This window comes from Borostomias antarcticus, assembly GCF_949987555.1.
Source record: "Borostomias antarcticus genome assembly, chromosome: 21".
NCBI lineage: Eukaryota > Metazoa > Chordata > Actinopteri > Stomiiformes > Stomiidae > Borostomias > Borostomias antarcticus.
This window is the reverse complement of record NC_140254.1, coordinates 16,236,090-16,256,943: the sequence shown is the minus strand read 5'-3', so window position 1 is coordinate 16,256,943 and position 20,854 is coordinate 16,236,090. Positions and strand designations below refer to the sequence as shown.

At 43.5% G+C, this 20,854-nt stretch overlaps 1 protein-coding gene across 1 annotated transcript in view; it reads right to left on the bottom strand.

Moving 5' to 3' along the window:
- The window catches only part of pleca (plectin a), a gene marked incomplete at its 5' end in the record, with an annotated part of 72,853 nt that overhangs the window by 16,032 nt on the left and 35,967 nt on the right, over window positions 1-20,854 (bottom strand). Inside the window, 21 exons of the mRNA XM_084455399.1 lie at window positions 170-353; window positions 824-950; window positions 1,078-1,232; window positions 1,339-1,491; window positions 1,586-1,807; window positions 2,039-2,143; window positions 2,242-2,403; window positions 2,495-2,572; window positions 2,683-3,022; window positions 3,159-3,313; window positions 4,168-4,261; window positions 5,751-5,878; window positions 5,973-6,068; window positions 6,241-6,360; window positions 7,414-7,520; window positions 7,744-7,859; window positions 10,531-10,697; window positions 13,154-13,246; window positions 13,361-13,438; window positions 15,408-15,497; window positions 19,628-19,689. Coding sequence (XP_084311525.1) covers window positions 170-353; window positions 824-950; window positions 1,078-1,232; window positions 1,339-1,491; window positions 1,586-1,807; window positions 2,039-2,143; window positions 2,242-2,403; window positions 2,495-2,572; window positions 2,683-3,022; window positions 3,159-3,313; window positions 4,168-4,261; window positions 5,751-5,878; window positions 5,973-6,068; window positions 6,241-6,360; window positions 7,414-7,520; window positions 7,744-7,859; window positions 10,531-10,697; window positions 13,154-13,246; window positions 13,361-13,438; window positions 15,408-15,497; window positions 19,628-19,689 — 2,832 coding nt within the window. The remainder of the gene's footprint in view (window positions 1-169; window positions 354-823; window positions 951-1,077; window positions 1,233-1,338; window positions 1,492-1,585; window positions 1,808-2,038; window positions 2,144-2,241; window positions 2,404-2,494; window positions 2,573-2,682; window positions 3,023-3,158; window positions 3,314-4,167; window positions 4,262-5,750; window positions 5,879-5,972; window positions 6,069-6,240; window positions 6,361-7,413; window positions 7,521-7,743; window positions 7,860-10,530; window positions 10,698-13,153; window positions 13,247-13,360; window positions 13,439-15,407; window positions 15,498-19,627; window positions 19,690-20,854) is intronic.

Below are 20,854 nucleotides of genomic sequence, written 5' to 3'. Positions count from 1 at the left end.
TTCTTCTCAGATAACAGATCATCTCATAAAAAATGCAGTATCAATATTCTGCACAATTTATTTCTGATCATCGAGTGGTGACACCTGGTGAAAATAACTAACCATGATGAAATGTAAAATAAAACATGGTGGATCACCAACATGCTGATCCTGACCATCCCACACCAACCTTGTTCTATAGAGTGCACCAGCCCGTTGTAGTGCTGGTTGGCCTTGTTATAACCAGACTCCACCTGTGCACGGTCGTCGGCTCCGAACAGCTCCGACTCCTGGCTGTCTCTGAGGTAGTCCTGGTAGTGCAGCTCCAGGTTCCTGAGGGCCAGTCTGTACTCCTCCACCTTCAGACTCCTGAACTGCAGAGGGCAGAGGTGTGGATGGTAAGGAGGGCTATTGTTTATTGTGTTAGACTGAGTTGAATTTAACTGAATTCCTTGGGAAAATCCCTGCTATTTTATGACCCTTTAGATCTATAACAAGGGATTGAACACTGTTCTCTCCTTATTAATGTAGCTATGTCAAACACATTCCCAAGGTGTAATTTAATTCTAGAACCAAGAGACAATATATAATGAGTCCAAATGTGTCTGCATTCTTTCTTCTATCTTTCTTCCTACGTATCCTCTTTTCTCAAAAAGGTGCTAGCTAGAAGTGCAGCTATCTACTGGTAAGCTGATCTCTATTTTTTGGCTCTTTTTTTTAATCAATTTAGAACCTGCCAATAGCACCTTGTATACGAAGAGTATAGATCGACACACATCGAGCACGCCAGTTTTTTTGTATCAAAATGTTCACTCTGCTCTTTGTTCGAGAATGTGCCGCATACCATAGTGATGTTCCAGGAGTTGATGAGCTGGATGTCTCTCATCAGATACTGCCAGGACAGGAGACACTTCATATCCACATGCAGCCTCTGCCACAACAGCAGCACCTTCTGCAGACTGGAGTCCAGCCTGTGGAGGGCAAAGCAGATTTTGGTTAAGTAAGAAAGAAAGGAAGATGGAGAGTAGGAGCGAGGGGGGGGGGGGGTAGAGAGAGAGAGAGAGAGGGAGAGAGAAAGACAGAGAGAGATTAGCTTACTCTGAGATGCTGCTAACAGCCTCCTTATTGGTAGGTGGAACCAGGAAGCAGATAGACGGGACAGTGGCTTCACTGCCTTTGGAGTTCAGCACCTTCCACTGGTAGGGCTGGGAGTTGCTCAGCAGTGCACACTCATCCCCTCTGTGGACTGTGATCTGGAAAAAAAGGAACAAAACAAAATGTATTCCAGTGTCACGTTTTAGTGAGTTGTACAGGAAGGATGTTTTTCCACATCCGCTGGGCAAACTGGTCTCTCCTAACCTCCATCTGTTTAAAGTCGCAGACGGCCTGAACAGGCGTCTTGCTCTTGATCGGGGTGGAGGGGTTGCGTGGCTTCAGCTGGATGATAGTCTTTGCCCTCCGGTTCAGACCGTCCAAGTGGGTCTTGAACTCTTTCAGCTGCTCCTTCTCGTCCTACAAAGGAGACAAAGAAGAGCATGTCGATTTGTGACGGCACAGCAGAGCCAGTTATTTTACATGAGCTACTAGTGTGAAGAGCTTGACGTACAGCTGCGTCCTGCAGAAGGTCCTCGAGCCTCGTGACTGTGATTGAGCGGTCACAGCAGTATTTCCTCTTCATCGTCTCCTGCATCTTCTTCATCTTCTCCTCTGCCTCCTTCGCGTCCGAGAAGAACTGGAAGTAGGCGGTGTTCTCTTTCAGGTGGGACTCAATGCAGCAGCACAACTGGAGGATCCAGCTCCACTGGGTCTGCAGGGCTGCTGTGAAGGCCTATAGGGTGGAGAGACAGTGAAGAGGAGGAGGGTTAAGGGAAAGAGGGATGGAAGACAGACATACCCATTTGGCTGATGGGATTCAGCTCTGACATATTCTTCACAGTGTAAAACATTCTGCTCTTGGGCACAAGAGGCAAAATAATATATTACAGTAAAATGTTGAAGGACAGCGATTCCCCCACTCCATACAGTCAAAAACCTCTGTCTGTACTCCGTCCGTCCTCACCTCCACCGTCTTCCTGGCTGGGTGGCCCTCTTTCAGCAGCTTGTCTCCCGTGGCCTGAACGGCGTTCACCTTCTTCTCCCTCAGCTCCAGCTCTCGCATCAAGCCCTGTTCCACAGCGAGGAGTAGAGAGACGTCATCAAAACGGCAGTTCTGCGCGTTGCATTTGCCTTTACTCTCAGTCAAGCCCTGGGACCAGGTCCTACCGAGTAGTTGTCTTTCTTGGCGGTCATGTTGGTGTTGCGTTCGCTCCAGTCGTAGTTGACCTCCTCCTCCTCCTTCTCGTTCAGCCACATCAGCTCCTTGGTGGCTGCGGTGACAAAGGCCTGCAGCTGGGCCAGGCTGCGCAGACGAGACTTGGAGGAGTTCTGCAGGGAAATCAGATAAGTACATTTAGATACATGAAAAATATGTTCAAGCGGTTCAAATTCCAATAAATATTGTACAATAAGTGCTTACAAGAAGCTTGTTATACTGCAACTCCAGCTTGGCTAGGTAGTCTCTGTAGGCACCTTTACTGACAGGGGAGATCTGACTCTGAAGGGAACAGGAAATGACACCAGTCATTAGAAAACCTGAGCGAGACCGCCAGCTTTCCATCACACACAGACAGGACATGCCCCTAGAGACCGTTTGGCCCGCCGTACCTCGTCCGCCTGTGCCCTGTCGATCTTGGATCTGAACTCCTCCACAGACTGGTGGAGGCCGCGATGGCTTCCCAGCTGAGACTCCACAGTGGGTAGGTCGGAGCCCCACTCCCCCTGGTCCACCCTCCGCTGGTTCTCCTCCACCCAGGCCAGCAGGTCCAGGATGTAGCGCAGGGTGACCTCATCCAGCTCAGGCTTCACCCTCATGGGGGCCTGCTGCAGGGTCTGACCTGCTGTGTGCGTCTGGACCATGGGCACCTGGGCAGTGGTCACCCCCGACTTCAGACGCAGGTTGTACTCACTGCGCACGTTCACCAGACGCTCATGGAGACGGTACACCCTGAGGGTGAATTAGTAGAAAACAGAGTCATTCAATGTCAACAAGACAAGCATTTTGATGAGCATGATTTGCTTTGAATAAAGTGTTTCAGTGCTGAGTAACGGAGGACAAAGCAAAGGGAGTGGTCCTCTCTGACCTGCGGTACATCTGTTCTGCTTGAAGGTGGCGACCATCCTTCAGCAGTTGTACATCGTTGAAGAGGTATCTGATCATGCCCTCAGCCTTGTCCAGGTCTGTCTCCACCTCTGCTGTGTGCTGGGCAGGCTTCCCCGAACTCAGCAGACGCACGTCCTGGAACATACACCGTGATTCAGTTGGTCTGATGGCGGTTTGATGACATGATGGTGACAATATCAATCCAAGCAAAGCAAATCTGATCTACATTTGTTTTGACTGTCTGATTGGGATCACAGCATGCCAACACATTCTAGCTCAGCTAACTGATGGACGTCACTGGCCGTCGATACGCTGGTACTTTAACTCACGCTATAGGAAAGACGTGTGCAGTTTGAAGTTTTTGTGGCACCTACTGTAAAAGTGCAGTTGCATAGATTGCCATTCTATTAAAGTGGTGTATTGGCGCAATGGCATTTCAGTGTACATATCATGTTCGGACATTAGCAATTCCTCACACAATTTACATAAAAGTAACTTAACGTAAAAGTAACCTATACTTTTGTTGGTATCGTCTATTACACTCTTAAGATTTCATAATTTCATTCATATAAAATATGATGAGAAAATACACCATGCAATCATTGATATCTTGATAAACAATTTCTAAATAAATATTAATATGCCCAATATATACCCAACAATTAATATTCCCTCATTTCAATCATCCGCCAATTAAATGACATTAAACAGCCTAGATGTTATGAGAAGTTGAACCAGCCTATCATCCTCCAATGTTGGCCTGAGAATGACACACCCATACTACATCATTCAATTGTTCCACCCATATGACGGACACACCTACTGTACTGACTCCCAGACCCTTTGTGTGAGAGAAATTCCCTAATTTGACCATTGTGCCTTTAGTGTTGGCCTATTAGCCAATAGTGTTTGCCTATAGTCTTTGTTAAAGAGCACCAGTGTGTTCCAGGCCCCTGTGTGTTCTTGTTGCACGTGTGTGTGAGACTCACCGTCTGCAGCAGGGTCTCCACCTGGTTCAGCTGCTCCTCACATACCCCAGACTCCATCTGGACCTTACTGACGATCCTCTGCATACGCTCCAGCCTGCAAGGAGGGGGCAGAGGTCAGGCTTTGCAAGATGAGAAGGCAAGCTGAAGCAAGTTCACTGTCTCACAGATCATAGCAGAGAGTATGGAGCTCCGTCTAATGGGAGTAACAAGATAACCGAATGATGGTGAATCACCACATGACAAACCTACTGTACAGTATACATTTGTGGATTTCAATTCAAATTCAAAACACTTTATAACTGCACGCTATGAAACATTATTTACTTAATTAATAATTTATAAAGCATTTTTCCTACTGTACACACACATAAGTAATCTATTAATAAACAGTTGCAAATGTTCTTGATTAATAAACTAATCTATAATGTGTTTAATGATTCTATTTTCATGCTTCATGAATAATGGATCCACCATTTGTAAATTAAGCATTGTATCAATTACAAACCAGTTATTTAAAAGTTGTTAATGGATAATCATAACATTTAGAAAGTGTAAGTTAATGACTGGCAAACTAATTAGATGTAAATGTATGCATGCATTTATCCATATAATAATTTAAACATGCATTAATGGTTAGTGAGCGTGTTCACAGATGTTTTATATACAACTTAATACTGCAAGTCATGATACAATCATTAAACACATTATAGCATTATTAACATATTAGCTTTTTATTTAAGTTAATGCTTCATAGCGTGCAGTTATAAAGTGTTACCCTAACTCTCATAGCAGGTGCATATTTAAATGTAATAAATGATGCCAACCAATTTCAAAAGCATCCATAAAAAATGTCTCCCTACAGAAGTATTCTAAAGTTAAAATGACAGTAGAAGTAAAAACACTCACTTCCACTTGTGGCGTAGTAAGTACTGTAAACCATAGGTTTGGTTGACAAATTTCATGATGCAGGATGCTCTGACCGCTAGATCTCCTAGGAGCTAAAACAGGTATACCTGTGCTAACGGAGTCTGTTCCTGTGGTACTGTGATTAGATGTGATGAGATGTGGTGTGGTGTTGCGTTGGTGAACTGCCTTATTCTCAGAGAACTGAGTATCCTTCCTGGCCACTTCTAGAGACTGGCAGTCTTGTGACCAGAGTCCTTCCTAACAGCTACCCACTGCACCCTTGTGATTTAAAGGGTATAAAGTACGACAGAAATAAAAGTATTATTGAAAGGTTTGGAGCTCTTTGCCATGGCAACGCGCCAGTGTCTCGCTGAGTCATCTTGTGGTTTCCCAGCTCTGTTTACTTCCGACAATGGTGACTCTCAGTCTCCACAGCACCAGACTGGGACTTCTCTCTCATGATCCCATACCGCTGGGTGTGGGATGAGTCACAGTACATTGTCTTTTATATCCTGCAGCTATTCCTCATGAACAGTTGGATTTAGCGACAATATATGATGTCCTAACAGTACAGTAGGTGATTCACCTCAAGTAAAACATGCAGTGCCACTGAAACCGTCTGGTGTCTTTAGGGACCCTGGTGCACTGTAAGGTACATTCTATGCGACATGGCAAACCTCTCAAATTCAGTCCTCAGCAGACGCTCTCTCTCCAGTATGGCCACATGCAGACGGCCCCACTCCTTCTCCACATCGATGGGGTGGTAGCCTGGTGGCACCTTAACATGGCCTGCCTGCACTGCCCCCTGCAAGAGGAAACACAGGCACAGAGAGTCAGTGGTCTGCTTTGTAGTTCAGTGGAATTCATGGTTTTGTTCAACATTGTTGGGAGACACCAACCTCAAAAGACTTGTAGATGTGTTTGGAGCGATTCTTGTCGGCTTCCTTTGCAGGTAGCTCTGTCTCCTTGAACTTCAGAAACTGGCGCCAAAGAACCTGAGGGTTTTCAAATGGTGCTTGATGAATACGCCATAGCAATTGAAATGTAACGGCAGTTCAAAACATGATTTAACTGGAATTGAATCACGTAGTGTTCCAGAAACTACTATGTGCCAGTGATCTACTACTGCACAATTGCAGTGTCCCCAGCAAGAGAGGAGAAACGGACCTCTATCTCCTCATAGCTGGTAGGGAACTTCCTTTCCTCGAACACGATGATGTGGTGTCTGATCCACTGCAGCAGCATGGTGACCAGCTCATAGTACTCCTGCCAGCGTAGCTCCAGCTCCTGTATGGACGGACAGACAGACAGACAGACAGACAGACAGACAGACAGACAGACAGACAGACAGACAGACAGACAGACAGACGGAGAGACAGACAGACGGACAGACGGACAGACAACCAGACAGACGGACAGACGGACAGACGGACAGACAGACAGACAGGCAGACGGACAGACAGGGGGTTACATTTCAAATCTAAACATGTTGATAAGTTATCAGCTTCCATCTCGTTGTATTAATGACAATGAGATACAACACACTTCACTTGTAAGACACATTTGGTGAGTTCTGGGCTGGTTGATTTTACAAGTATCCCCTGCAGCAACCACTCTAGGGGGAACAGCTTTTAGTGTTTGGGCACCGTATACTGTACCTAGAATGGACTTCAGGACAAGCTGAAACTAGATTCCTTGGTTGCTGTGAGCTATTTCAGGAAGACAGTCTCCAAAAACCTCGAAGAGGAATGTAATTGCTTTTAGCTCACTGTCATATACAGGTGCATCTCAGAATATTGCGGAAAGTTAATTATTTTCCGTAATTTAATTCAAAAAGTGAAACTTTCATATACTGTATTATAGATTCATTAGACATGAAGTGAAATATTTCAAGACTGATTGCCCCCATGCCACACTCCACGTTGATGCAGTAATTTGTGCAAAAGGAGCCCCCACCAAGTATTGAGTGTATAAATGAACATACTCAACAATAATAAAGATTAAAACAAAAAGGCTTAAAATATTTCACTTTGTGTAATGGATTTAGAATACATGGAAGTTTCACTGTATGAATTAAACTACGGAAAATAATGAACTTTTTCACAATATTCTAATTTTCTGAGATGCACCTGTATGAACAGTACATTATACTCTTGTTTTTTGTTTCCTTTCATTTTAATTTTAATGTTATGGAAGTCTTTATTTTGTCTCTATTGTTGTATTCAGTTTTTTTCTGTTGTTGTTCAAAGGGAGTCTTTGTGAAAGAGACAGATGCCCAATAGCCACTGTATTGTGAAACTTCCTAACAGTGATGTAGAAAATGAGTGTGACGGGACTCACGTTGGCCTGCACCCCATCCTGGACATCAGGTACCCTGGGCATGACATCATAGAGGGAGGAGACGTATGTGATGATGGACTTCTCATCTGGGTGTGGCACATCCACATCTACACAGCACAGGGGAGACAGCAATGGTCAAAGGTTGTATAACAGCTACATTAACAGTAAGTATACAGTATCAGACCTTTATGAATCTTGTCTATCTGCTACAAGGGTCACTGGATAAGTGTCTTCTGCTCTGATACTGGCATTGATAGAAGAGTCGGGCCTATACATGCTATCTGCTATATAGACTATTACATAGAAAGGGTATTCCCTGAGTGGTCTCACCCTCTGGGTCAAGCAGGCGGGTGACCCCCAGGTCTCTCTCGGCCACGCTGAAGGCCTGCTCCAGGTTCTCCTGGTTGGTCTGGCGGTACACCTTGCTCATGTCTACCAGAGTCGGCCTGGGAAGGGGAAAAAAGACACAGTTGAAGTGTCTGTAAACTTGGTTTGAAATAGTAAACATGCACATATGATATCAAGTTTAGAGTCTCATTAAGCATCCACAAGAATCTGAATGAAAATAAACATTCAGAACTATTGGAAAACCTAGTTCAAAAACAGCTCATTTTGCTGTTTAGACCATTTCTCAAGACTGTCCAAATCAAGTTTAAACGCACCACTGTATGCATCACAATGTGCCACCATGCACCATGAAAAGTAGGGCCTCATGACTTCATCAGGGAAATAAAAATGTAGCAAAACATTACCTGTAACTCCACAATTCAGTACTACATAGTTCACAGACTTTCCACATAATTTCAGCAATTACTTAAATATAATGTGTTTAGAAACAAATCACGGAATTCACTTAACAGCCACTTTAAGTACCCAGATCATAATTACCCTGTATGCTTTCAACAGACAGAATGCTACTTGGGAAGACTAGGGGTGATTGTCTGGGCCAGCCGATATGGTTGAAATCAATTGAATCCATTTGATATTTGTGTCTCTGATTGAACATTACATTCCTTCCAACTGCACTGAGAAAAAAAGGCCTATATAATTCTGCAGCTGCCTGATGTCTGTAAATTCCCCCTCCCGATCCAGCTGCTCCTTGCTGGAGGCCATTTGATCTGGATTGACATGTCACCAGGGAATGTGAATTCAAAAATGCAGGCAAAAACAAGAGTGCTCATCACCAATCTTCAACCAGAAATTGCCCTACCATTTCATAGAAGTACACAAACAAAACAGCTTTTCCGTGCATACTGCCAAGAAGGTAATTGCAGTGCAGTCACATGGCATGCAGATACAAGCTTTGCAAGAGCAAAGGAAATCTCATATATCCGAGGAGGTAAAGCTAAGCTAGGCACTCTCAGAGGTAAAACTATCCAACAGTATTAGACACAAAGTAGAAAATGCATCACATAGAAAACATCTCCTACTGACACAAAGCCAGAAAGGAGACAGAATCCTAAACTTTGAAAGTAGAGTTCTAGCAAAGAAGAAGAGTGCCATTCAAGTTTCCTCAAACAACATTATCAGCGCAGAATTCAGAGTTCCCATCCCGACCACCACTTTTCAAAGCGACATGAACTCCTTCGTACACTTGCACAACTCTCTGCACATAGAATTCTCCATGGCCCCTGGGGGGTTCCTTCTCCACGTAGCAGGCCTGTCTGTAGGAGAGTCTGTCCCTGCTCAGGTGCACTACGCGTGGGTCTGAGCCCTGGTCCTGCTCCCCGCTCTGGGATCCTCGAGCTCGGCTATAGCGGGTCCCAGGGCCCTGGGACCCCCGGTCCAAGTCGAAGGAGCTCTCGGTGGGGATGTCCTCACACAGCATGACCACCCGGTCCTCCAGGTCGCTGACTGAGCCCGCGGTGCTGCTGGAGGCGCTGTTCAGACGTCTCTTGGACCGGAACTTTCTCTTCAGGCTTTGCATGGTGACGGTAGATGGTGGGTCTCCAAATGCAATTGTTTCAGTTTTCCCGTCTTAACTTTAAAGACAGATGTTTGAAATGTAAAATGACAGAATTACTCCACAGAAGTCCCTCCTCAGTTCAGTAGCTTGTGTACTGAAATGGTTTTCCAAATCCTCTTCTTGGGTGAGATAATACACCAGCATTTTGCGTCAAATCTCTTTCCACCATCACAGAATGACTTTTCCATGCATATTATTTCAGTGACTTTCAGAAGTCTTAAACGGCGAGTCTTCGTTGCTAGGCGTCTGCTCCTTGCTCTTTCATCCCCAGCAGACTCTCTATGGTAGAGTTGGGCGCACCTGTGTTGTGCTACAACATGCCGAGACCTCAGAGCTCAGCCCCTCTGGGTATCTTATTCTCAGAATCTGTGGGACACACCCACTCTGTCTAAATCCCCTGTTTCGCGCCACTAATCAAGTTGTCTCAGCTAGCTTGTTCAGCATTTAGTGTGGTGTAATGTGTCGAGTGAGCCTGCATGGTGTGTGTTTGTCTGAACAAACACGAAGAGACAGTTATCAAAACTATCCTGATATCTTATGACAGTAATTATGCCCGTTCATCTAGTGATGCAAGCATGAAGTCAACATTTTCGCTAGTGTTGACAATCTTCCCACTATGTCCTTTAATACATATCTAGAGATGAATGAATTAATCTTTTATTTAATATGGACATCACAGTTACATGCATGTTTGCTTTTGCACAACAAACATATTGATGATTGATCTATGTTGCGTTCTATCATCCTATCATCTCCTGATGCAAATCCCTGATGAGAGTTATACCTCAGTTTGACAATGTCACTGCTGATTGATTGTGTTGCTGTCCAAACAGGTCAGCATGAGTTACTGTGAAAATTCTACATTCCTGTTTTTGTAGGTTCAGTAATAAATTGAACATGTAACCTGAATGTGGAGCCTCACAAAGACAAGCCAAAGCGCTACAGTAAAGTAGGTAAAATGTATGTCCCAAGGAGGTGTCATCAAGTCCAGACAGGCTTAGGGAAATAACTTAGCTAGAGTATATTGTAGCACAACTACAGTACTGTACCTACTGTACCATCTACACTACCCAGGTCCAAGCCCCCTGAACCAACCTTTATGGTCGATTCTGTTTTACAGTATGCTGTACCCAGACTGCACTCAGACCGACCTGTGTTTGTGGATGATGGCGTTGAAGAGCTTGCCGTCCCTCCAGGAGGTGGTGAAGTTGTCACAGCGCATGCCGTGGTAGCCTTCCGTCATCCGCTGGGACCACAGCAGCAGCTTCTCCTTCGCCGTCATGTCGTCCGACTGGCCGTTCACCTGAATGTCCGAGATCTGGTGGGTAGGAGAGGGGTTGGCAGAGGTTGAGGCTACAGATTGAGTAGATAATAGGGCACAGCCCCATTAGACCAGGCTACATTTCATTTCCTAGTAAACGTTAATGTACTTAGACAATAAAAGTGATTCTGAGATTTGAGAAGTGGTGAATTGACCAAAATATTTCTATTGTGCTATCCACACCAGGAAAAACTGACATACAGTATTCACAGGCATACTGACATTTCACTAGCCTGTTCACTTGTTATCTATGGCACATCCAGTAAATGTATTAAATGTTGTATGCTTTTCACTTTTCACTAAGTTGTATCATACCATATACCATGGGGTCATGTTTGTGATGACAAAACCACTAACATTGTTGCTAAGTCATGCTTATGGGCTAACTTATCGTGAATATTGATTAGCACACTCTGATATTCAACCAATCAACACCAGGAGCTTTGTGATAAAAGCAGCTATCTCTAAATATGCATTAATCAATTTGTATAGAGGAAAGAAAATAAGACAATTCCGACTATATCGACTGGTCATACCACTTACACCACGTCTGTAAATATTCTTCTTTTAAAGAAAAATAAGTTAATACAGCCCCTTGCCCCTCACATCAGAGCAGGCGTGGCCTCCTACTGTACAGTACATTGTGGAAAATGTGTTGCCTGGGACAATTTTTCTGATTTTCACAAACTGGAAGCTAAAGGGGAACAATTAGGATATATGTCCACCCTAGCCTGGGAACTGTGCATGTTGTGGTAAAGTCATTAGAACAGGAGGTTGAATCATTTTCCCAATAATGTACATAGTTTACTTCTTCCAGCCTTGCAATGACTCACAGTCAAAATCTCACCAACCACCAGTCTGATTAAATCCCTTTAAGATTGTGCTTTGAACAACAACAGCTTTAGTATTCACACTTAGATGTGAGTAAAAAAAATGTTGACAGAGCACTGAATTTGATAAAGTGTGGCCCTGAGCTAAATCCCACATTAGGATCTTTTCAGAGTGCAAATGAGCACTGGAGTCTGTTCGAAAAATATCTTTAGGCAAATTCCTCTGTGAGCAGGATATCAAAGCTATAGTCAGAGGAAGAGAGGTGGTACTAGAGAACACGTATCTCAGGTGAATACCACAGACAGCTGTGTTGTTGACTTTACTGCACCTACTGTATATTTTAATAGAAAGCCTTTAAAGAAGAACCATGTTTACTGCTGTGCTTTGTTGACGTATGTGCTATGTGCCAGTACCAGTACTTTAAAAATAGAAAGAAATGATGCCAACATACAAGCATTAAAAATAGAAGAAATATAACCATAACGACTATGGTCCATAGAGACATCGGTGTTCTCAGTCATAAGACACTTTATAGGGCCTAGCTGGGACAAGCAGTGATTTATGACAAAAGTCACAATCCTTTATTTTATTAGGCTTGTGGCAGAGCCTCTTATATCACCCTAGAGCCTTGGAGGAAAGGGTGGAGGGGGGGAAATCAGAAGATCTCTCCCCCCTCTTACAGTATCTGCAGTGTGGGAACCTCACTGTTACTGTATGTAGGCAGTGTGTGACTCATGACCCTAAGGGAAACTGGCCTTCCGACCTCTCACTCCACTTTTAATAGGACCTAGAGAGAAGAGATTCCCGCTTCCTTCATCCAGCTTCCCATCGTGGAAGATTATCTAACTACTCCTTACCTGCACACACATACTGTAAATTGCCAATGGAGTTTTTTGTTTTTGTTTTGCCTTTGTTTAAAATGACTATCATGTGCCACAGGAATAGATGAGAAAATTCTGAATAATGAATCATGATTGCTGTTTTGAAGTAATTGTGGCCACCAGATGACAACCAGATCACTCTCACTCCAGCTTCATCCACAGACCATAGACCTACAGTACCATACTCCCAGCTCTCCACCCTGCTTCCTTAAGGGAAACAGTGAGTCACACTGGAGTGGACAGGATCCCAGATCCTGATCCCAGTATAACCATTATACCCATTATACCCATTATAGCATCAAAGAATTCTTTGTGTTCTTTTTTTTCCCATATTCTGCTAGATGAATCACCACCTCCTTCCTTCAATTTTGGAAATGAGCTTCCATCACTCACTGAGTTAGCTATAGCCACAATGAAAACCCCACATGGTCATCTACTGAGCATACCAGTACTTTTCCGATGTTTATTCTGGAAGTCCTTCACATATGCAAAACGTGAGAGGAGTTGTATTGGAGATTAAGTGGTAGCAAATGCTACAAGAGGCCCATTTACAATGTTCCATGTGGACTGATAGTGTACTCTATCTGCTCTGTGAACAATAGCTGGCAGGTTGAATTGCTTGAAGTTGATAAACTAGCCTAATTAAGGCACATGACTACGTTTCATTATAATTGACAGAGATATAATGAATCCATTCTTTCCAGTAAAAAAAGAAGCAGTGTTAAACATGTCATACTTTACCTGGAAGTGGAGGATAATGGTCCATATCAGGCCCAGAGTCAGCTTGGGGTTGCCATCGGCGATATCATCATTCCTGATGTTGACCAGTTTGACCTGTCCCAGAGGGGAGCCAATCATTTCATAAACATATCTTTCCACAGGGCTTCGACTGTCTCAAAAACGGATGAATTCAATGAAACATGTCAAAACATGTTGCTGACACTTTACCTGTCTGTGTTTCAGGAAGTCCAGGGCGATCTGTACATTCTGCAGCTTGTGGAAGCGCATGCGCCCCTTCTCCCTGGGCTGTGGAGAAGGAGAAGAAGTGGGACTTTAGCGGGAGAGGAGAGAACTCGCAGTACAGATGACACAGCAGAACAAGGCCCAGGACTGAGACAGGTATCACAAGCAGAATCTGTAAACCTTGGCAGCCATGGCCTTATCGACACTGAACAAAACACTTCATCTGAAATTTGAGGGGAACAGAATCTCATCCAGTTCTTCACTCTAGCTTACAGTAGGTCTAGCAGTTTTACTGTAGATGCCTCATTGGAAGGCACTGCGACAAGTTAAACCACATCATGGGCAATGGGAAAATATTAAACATGTAACCTGACTTTCTTCCAAGAATCAATCACATCTCACTTTCCCCCAAGAGTCTGTCCACATCCATGTGTATCACAAAGCAACTTCAGGTCCCATAAAATCTACGCTCAGACAGCTATGTTACCGTAAGTGAAAATATTCCTTGTTTGTGCAGGTTAAAAAACAACAACATGCTAATTGAATGAAATGATCTGGAACACAACACATTCTCTTCCAGCAGATACCTCAAGCAAAGCAGCAGTGTCTTAAAGCTTGACCATGGTTGAGAACACCAGACACCTTCATCTTATAATCTCCATCATCATCATCGTCATCATCATCATCATCATCATCATCATCATCATCATCATCATCCTCATCATCATCATCCTCATCATCCAACGGGAAGGACATCTGCATTTGGCCCACCATTGCATGCATTGGTGCCTCAAGCCACATGGTCTCAAGCTCAAAGCCAGTTGCAAGCTTGATGATCTCTTATTGGCTTGCAGGGATGTCACTATACACTAGTTTTGAACACGGTACAAGTCAAATGATCTGATGTATCCATTTTTATTTTTACCAGCATATAAAGACAACTTGTAGCAGAGCATAGATGGAACTATCTGACTGAGCTACTGTATGATGCTATGATACTGATGCTATGAAAGTACAGCAGGCTGAGTGATTCTATAATGTCACATCTGCGTTCAGTATTTCCATGTGTAGTTAGGTTAACATGTCTAATCTCCTTCCAACTCCAATGCACATAGCTACCCCCACATACAGGTCTAAACATAGCAACACAAATGAACAAAGACTACCACACATGTTTTACAGGCCAACAAAGGGCATACAATTAGTATGAAGGGATATCCCTAGCCAATGAGCCTGGCCTCGTCACTAATCTATCTGAACGCAGATTTACATTTTCCACCAGCTCCTTGAGAGAAGGAAGGGCGACGCTGACATAGAGAGAACAAGACAAGGAAGTGACATCATGCACCACCCAGCAGCCACCTGGGAGTGACACATGCCACGCCCGCGGTTGGCGCCCGCAGTCCAGCCCCACTCACCAACCGCACGTTCCTGACAACGTCACGCTCCCTCGGCTACCACAGCAAGAAGCATCGCAAGAGAAGGAGGCAGAGGCAAAGGGGCACAGGTCAGGGCAAAGGTCAAAGGTCAGCAAACAGGAATTAGAGAAAGGAAAACCAGGGGTTTAAACAAGTAAAGTGCAGAAAGGTTACGACGAGAGAAGCAAATCATGTGAACTTTGTGTTAAGGCTATGAAATAATCGCTGAATGGTGTGTTACTGACAAATAAATAGTTAACACTGTCAACCAGTGTTATGATTGTTGGTTTAGTCAGATTGTGCACATTCTTTAGAGCATGTACTGAAATGTTTGTGGTCAATAAATTAAAAGTTTCAGTTCAACACATGCAAGAAGGTGAAGACATCAAAAATCTTCCAGGCTGTGTATAAGATGATCCTCGCGTAGAACGGCTGCAACATTATCATAACTGAGGACTAAATCACAGTGGAATGGACTCAGAAGCAACAAAAGCGAGAAGGACAATGAAATAACAGAATGGACAAGAGGAGGAGTTGGGGGAAGGAGGGTGGGTGGGGAGGGTTTGTAGCAGAAGCAGAGGTCTCTTCAGGTGGCAAAGGTCACCCAGACTCACCAGTGTCTCTCCAGAGAGCACCTCCAGCAGGGAGATGAGGTTGTGTCCATCTCGCAGGTCTTCATACAGGTCTGTGACATGACGCTGAGCCTGAGCAGAAGAGAGGTGAGGGACAGTTAGATACAGACTTGTTCAGAAATTACTTCAGATCGACTGCTGTTTCTGTGTTTGTGAGGATAAATCAATTGGTAATGGAGTCTAGGGACAGATGTCAAACTCTTTTCTTATCTGACCTGAAGATAAACAACCATCTGTAGGCTGAATTCCTTCTATTAATAACAACCATTTTAGTCATTTCTGGTGACTATCACAGCTGAAAAAGCTGCTTTTAGAAAGAACTGACTCCCTCATTGTATTTGACACAGAAGAAACCTCTGTGTAACATGATGTTGTACTGTCATCTCTTCTTTCACAATCTTTAGTATTGTTACATTGTTAAACACACGGTGCAACATCACTACTGTACACATCATACTCAGTTAAAGGTAACCTACCTTTTTAAAATTGTATTATTTGTTGTTTTTTCAAAATCTAGCTTACTCTTTTTGGTAGTAGAATAGAGCGAGCGTACGAGGCTCGTCTGAATTCTGAAGAGAAGCGTGGGAGAAAATGTTTTGATTCAGACTTAATGCACTTAAAGTCGCACTGAAATGAAAAAAGCATTCTGTCCCATTTTGGTTCACATAATTGGCCATAGTGTTCACCTATTCAACGATGTATGCCAAAAAAATTACAAAATGTTTACAAATTTTGTTGTAATCCTATATCAAAGTATATAATTTCTTACTTCCTGGAAAATTGTAGGTCACGTGCAATGACGACAACAGGTACCTTAGATTTTAGGCCAATAATCTCACGACGTCCACCCGTCAATCAACGCTATCCTTCTATCGAATCTGTCTAAAGTTCTTAAAACCCGTCCACTTGTCAATGTTCCAATCAAATTCCTCTAAACATGTCCCACCCTCATAGCTTGTTTGCGTCGGAAATACGTCAAACTACGGAAGTTAAGATGATCTCAAACGTCCGTTTCAGTGCGACTTTAATGCTGGTAGTTCGGAGCGCAGCTGCTTGCATGGCTCACCCATTCGATTTGATCAAGGTAAGGAACTCTTACCTTACACATAGCTTACACTTCCTGGTTTTTCCAAAATCATCTATACTACCTTTAATCTGAGAGTTTTGCTTGACTCAGGGCTAATAATACTGTGGGAAGCTCTGTTAGAAACCAAGAGCAAGGTAACTGAAAGGGAGGATGGGACCTAACCACACACAGAATGATTTGAGTTACTATTCCTCCTGCAGAAACAATTTGTTTAGTCATTAAGCCTTTGATTCGGAAACGTGTAACTTAAAAGTAATGCTTTTACAATCAATTAAACTCTTAAAATGAAAAATCGTTAAAGTAGCATGTTTTTAATGTTAATGCTTATAGAGCGGTCAAACTGGTTTAATGGGCCACACTCTGGGCCACTTGCCCTGCCGAAAGGCTGTAGCAGTGATTAGGAACATGAGGGTTACCAGGGGCCCAGAGACACAGGAGAGGCAGGTTAGAGGTTTAGGTGACCAGGTAGAATGCCTGAGGGGGAAAAGCAACCAAACGCATGCAGGAAAAAGAATGTGTGTCCACTCAGCACTTTGCACAGGCCTGTTCACAGACAGCACCTACCTCTGCTCTCCAGTGCTGGTGGGAAAGGATGGAAAGATAGGATGAGAAATGGAGAGAAGAAAGAAAGAAAGATCTTGATGAAACAAGCCATGAGCCTCGTCTTGACAGATGGAGAAGACAACAGAACCACAAAAACATTGGACATATACATTTATTGACAGTTTGAGAAGGATAGACTTTAGTTGACATTATGGGCCCAGACACGGTTGCATTCTTGTACAAACAGCATAGGCAAATGGTATTGGCTATACCAACGTTATATAGGTAGAACAGTCAAAGTATGGTATTTTGTGTCCAGGAGTCAGTTGGTGTGTCCGGCATACTTGTGGAATCATTTAATGATTTGGCTAAGATGTATCATTCCGAGGCCAATCGAGATTTCATTTGGCAGCCAAGACCATAAATAAATAGACAATTGATCGTCTCCTATGCCATTGTTTAAATTTGTTGGTGTGGTGATTGCATTAATAAACAATGTCCATAGATAATAAATTCACTGCACACTAATAAATCTTCAGACTGACTTCTTTTAATATTTTAATTTTTTGCCAGTAAAAATCAAGGAGCAAACACCACGTTTCGCATCTGCTTCTTCAGGTTTGCTCTCATGTCATTGTGTCATTGTGTGCGGGGCTAAGTATCTGGAGCAGGTCCTATAGTATAGTCTTGGATGTTTTGGGTTTGATACATATTTATCGTGGGCTTAGATCTGCAAATGATGGCTAATACTGCAGTTTGTGTGAAGTCGCTATTTTGTAGTCAAAAGAAGGGATGTGGTAGAACTATAAAATGTACTCGACTCTGCTAGAATGCTAGCCCTGTAGCAATGAGAGGGTATCTGCCCAGGGCTGGGATATGGACCTCAATTCAATTCAATTCATTTATTTGCTCAAGTAGGGACAGTGAACATTGATGAACATTTTAAAACAAAAATGGAAATGTGCTACAATTGTAGCCAAAAGGTAGTCCCCCTGCCAGATGGTACAGGCTGTTCCCTAGTGTAAAAGTTAGGCTACAGTGCATTTCAGTCCATTACCATAATAAGTTACGAATATAATAATAATTCAAAAAAAGAAAATACAAAAAAAACATTATATTGCATACAATGTATTGCACAACAGCGAGTTACCTCAGTGCCTGTCAGTTAATCCTACGTACCTGCTCTGAACAAGGACCAAAACAACCCAGGGCATCCCACATGGACCCACTGAGCCAGATGAGAGGGATTTCATTACAAAGGAGTAACAACTCCAAACAAAACCTCTGACTCACCCATCTCTGTGCCAGGGGAGATCAATGCACAGACATTCCTCACAGGGTTTGACACACTTCATTTCCCCGGTGAAAAACAACGACACGGGGGAAGATTGAAGATTTGACTGTGCTGCTGGTTCACCAATGAGGCGAAGGCCCTGGACCCTTGTTGTGGTCTGTTTGTTGACTGGCTGCTCACATTACTCACATTTAAATCCGAAAAGTCCCTAACATATACGGTCCAAGGGAGACTGTATAAGTCTTGTGAGAGAGGGTGGGATTTAAGGTGTGGTAGCTTTCTATCAAGACCCCCTTGTTAGAGACCTCAACAGTATGTGAATGGCATACCCATCTCTACAGAAGAAACTAATGGAAAACTAAGTACTGTAGCAACTCCGCTCAGCCAGAGAGGTTGTGAATTAGGTGGGCCACCCTGGTCTTCCTTCTGCTGTCTGCTTCGCAGCCCCAGATCCCCAGAAGCCAGACAGTCTGTGGGCCAGATGTGCAACCTGACCCCCATGCCCAGAACTCTGGCCCCCATTCAGAGAGCCAGCTAAAACTAGACCAGATGTGTATGACTCACTCTCTCACACATGCAACAGGATTAGCGTGTTTGTACTGCATTTTTGCTGAGATCGGAAAAAAAAAACGTAAAAGTGTATGCTTTTGGCACAAGTAGTATTTACTTTGGAAACCGTGGTTGACACAATGACTTTGTAATGTGCAGTAGAGTTGCCTGTCACGATGCTGCATAAAATTACTCTTCAATAAAACCATTGAGGGGGTTTCTAGACAATCATAAAGCATAGGAATGTGTTTGTCATTAATATGACCACTCTGGTATACTGTAGATACACTAGTTGACAACAGATACTGTAACCAAAGAGAAAGTAATGTCTGCCTGCAAGGTTTCCATAGATACTGTACAGGCTCTCTGGGTTATCTCAGGACAGAGTTCTTTCTTTGTAATACCGCTAAGTAGTCTACTCCTAATAACCTTCAATTACAAACTGCCCCATCTGTGAAAACTGCAGTCGTCGTTAGGTTTCATGATCTGTTGTCAGAATAGACTACTGTACCACAGAGAGAGGGTTACTCTCTTGGAAAGTATTAGTACTGTAATCACTACCATCGCAGTTAAGTGCAGTACATTCTAAGTACACCCAGTGAAAGATGGACTAAATATTTTGCCACATGTATGCCCAAACCAGTTTTTAATATGGTGAATGTAGAGTTGTGTAGGGTTGAGGGCTGGGCTCTACAAGTAAACTGTTGTGTGTGTTGTTCTGGTTCTTACCTTCATCAAGTGCTTATTGACCCATTTTGTGAAGGTCTTCTTCTGCACCCGGTCACGTTCATCTGTGTGAGGGAGAAAATGAAATGTTTATGAAAACCACCAAAGGTAGTGCTGGGTCACATCTCAGTAGTTTGGATGAGCATGGGATGCCCAGATGACCATTTGAAGTGCAACAGGTCAGGGTTTGAACCCAAATAAGAGACTATTTGAGCCTATAATATTACACCAGACTTGGCCACAAGGACAGAAGCTGTTGTTGTGGCCAAGTCTGATGTAACAGTAGTAGGAGAACATGTTCCACCTTGCAGTCGTATCCAAGGTTTGTTTTGATCCCGAACTGTGATTATCACTCTAACCAGAGGTTTGTCAATGCCTGTTTGATCATGGGGAAGACCAAAATATGTCCCATATCACATTCACCATCTACCAGCAGGCGTCACGTAGTTGTGCAAAGTTTACCTCACAACTTAACAACAAGGTACAGTAGCGGCTCCCTGATCCAGCCTTATTAGTCAAATACCAAACGGCACTCTCACTTCTCCTCCCAGCACCACTCTGAGGGAACAGGGCTGAGTGCGTACAGTATTTGTCAAGCGAAACATACAGTACAGTGAATATTACAGTATTTCAACACTGGGTGGAAGGGCGGGTGATATGGCTAATTTTGTTACTACTGTACATATAGAAACCTGGAGTGAAGACGTGATGAGAATCCACAGAATAAGCTCTGAGATCAAAGAGGATCTCATGTATAACAAGAAGAAATTACCTGAACAATGAGAGTCATGAGGCATGAGGCATGAGGAGAGAAAATGGCCCGGGACACCGCTGACTGTTAGCTCTTACAAGAAAACTGACATACTAACAAAATTGCAAACAATACTACTTTATGTTGTTTTTTTCTGCAGCTGGAGACCATCTGCTTCTCTGACACTGACATAGCTGTACCTGTATGTGCAGAAGTCAGAGGTCAGAGGGTATCGACTGAGGCCAGCACTTAGCATTCCAATCCCATCCCAGTTTAAAGCATCATGAAACTTAAACCAAATGATCCTGCTCAGCTGTTTTTGGTTGTAATGTTCACATAGCATGGGGCACTTATTCAGCACCAAGCATATAAGCTTCCCTAGGCTGACACACAAAGTGGCAAAGGTTAAAGGTGAGATGGAGAGGTCTCCTGACAAAACCTTTTGTATTCTTAGAAGTACTACTACCACAACATGATAT